Genomic DNA, 1,517 nt, shown 5'->3' on the forward strand with positions numbered 1-1,517 from the left:
TAGGCTACCGTACGATCTGCTTGGAGATTAGACCACAGTGACAATAAGAAGAATCGCAGCGAGTAGACGTGTAAGAAGGTTACAAAAATGAGGTGAAAAATCATACAAAATCACAAACCATCGGGACGAAATGAACAAGTATGCTAAAATCTGTAAATGAAAAAAAAATCCTTTTTCATTCAAAACCATAATTTCACAACGATTATGCCAAACATTTCACATTCAATCACATTCGTCTGGTCCTAGCAAAATTAGTCATTAAACAAATTCAGATCGCATTTAGTAAGCTAGACATCAATTGTTCCATATTCTAAAGGTATAGAAAACATATACTATGATCAATGTTTACAAGTTTGATTCACAATAACGGGTTACACTGTTCAACCCTCACCCAGACACACGGGTTGTGCTCCCATCCACGTCCCGTTGTCCGCGTGGCAGTAGTAGGCTCCGTCGCGCCCGGAGTCATCTTCAGAACCCGGTGGGCCCACCAGCATGTCGGCCTGCCGGGGACAGCTGACAGCGCACCGGCCCTTCAGCACGGCCACTGGGGCCGGTTCCGTAGGTGGTTCTTTCGTCATCCACCAGGGAGCCTCTGTGGTCCACCAGTACCCACCGGGTTGTTGTTGCTGCTGTGTGACGTCAGTGTAGCTGTAGTCACAGTCCACGGTGACGTCATCAGTGTCCCACGCGTGTGGGAAGTGGCCACAGGGTGTGGGGCCTGTATGGGGCAGTTTGGAAGTAAAGTTTATAGAATTAGCGGTGATATGTTGGAGCTATGCAACTGATAGTGACCGACAAGCATTTCACAAATGAAAAGTAATCGTAGACTAACGTTAATTACGTGAATAGTTTCATGCTTAACCAAAGATGTTATGGCAGTATGTTAATATGTGAATGTAAGATTGAGATCGTAGTCTATCATCGTTGTGCGAGGTACTTACGTTCTCCTGCGCAGGCCAGACACATGGTTTGGTTGTCCCTCTTGCAGTCATAGTCATTGTACGGACAGGGCCCCCGCACCACCCGTTTTATGGCGTCATGCAGAGTCGCCCCCTCCCCCTGGGGCAGGGACCGGGACACTATGAACTTGGGGACGGTGGAGGGGTAGGATGGGTGGTACTGCTCTTGTAAGTGTACACCCCATGAACTACTGACTCCGTTTGTTAACAAGTAGGCCCACGTGGCGAGTCCTCCCCTAAAGCCCATGTTTCTGCATGCCAAGTCGGCCCAGAACATCCTGTCATAGTGATGAGACCCCACCGCCGAAACGTCCCACCCCCTGACAGGCCCCCACTGCTGCGTGACGTCATCGTACAGCTCCACACAGCCGTAGAACTCTCCCCCTACTAGCCGGGTCCCAGTGGACTCGTACGTGACGATGATGGAGCTGTTGTAACGGCCTGAGAAAAGAGAACGCGTCTTGATAAAGTTTGTACCTCAGGTTTATACATTGTGTGACAGTTTGAGGGACATAGACCCTCGTGGAAACAAGAGGCATGGCCGCGAGTAGACAT

At 49.4% G+C, this 1,517-nt stretch overlaps 1 protein-coding gene across 1 annotated transcript in view; it reads right to left on the reverse strand.

The window, feature by feature from the left end:
- Nucleotides 1–1,517, reverse strand: part of LOC118404440 — a 9,720-nt gene that overhangs the window by 4,806 nt on the left and 3,397 nt on the right. Inside the window, exons 4-5 of the mRNA XM_035803515.1 lie at nt 945–1,403; nt 392–721 (exon numbers count right to left, since the gene is read on the reverse strand). Coding sequence (XP_035659408.1) covers nt 392–721; nt 945–1,403 — 789 coding nt within the window. The remainder of the gene's footprint in view (nt 1–391; nt 722–944; nt 1,404–1,517) is intronic.

Source organism: Branchiostoma floridae, chromosome 17 (genome assembly GCF_000003815.2).
Source record: "Branchiostoma floridae strain S238N-H82 chromosome 17, Bfl_VNyyK, whole genome shotgun sequence".
NCBI lineage: Eukaryota > Metazoa > Chordata > Leptocardii > Amphioxiformes > Branchiostomatidae > Branchiostoma > Branchiostoma floridae.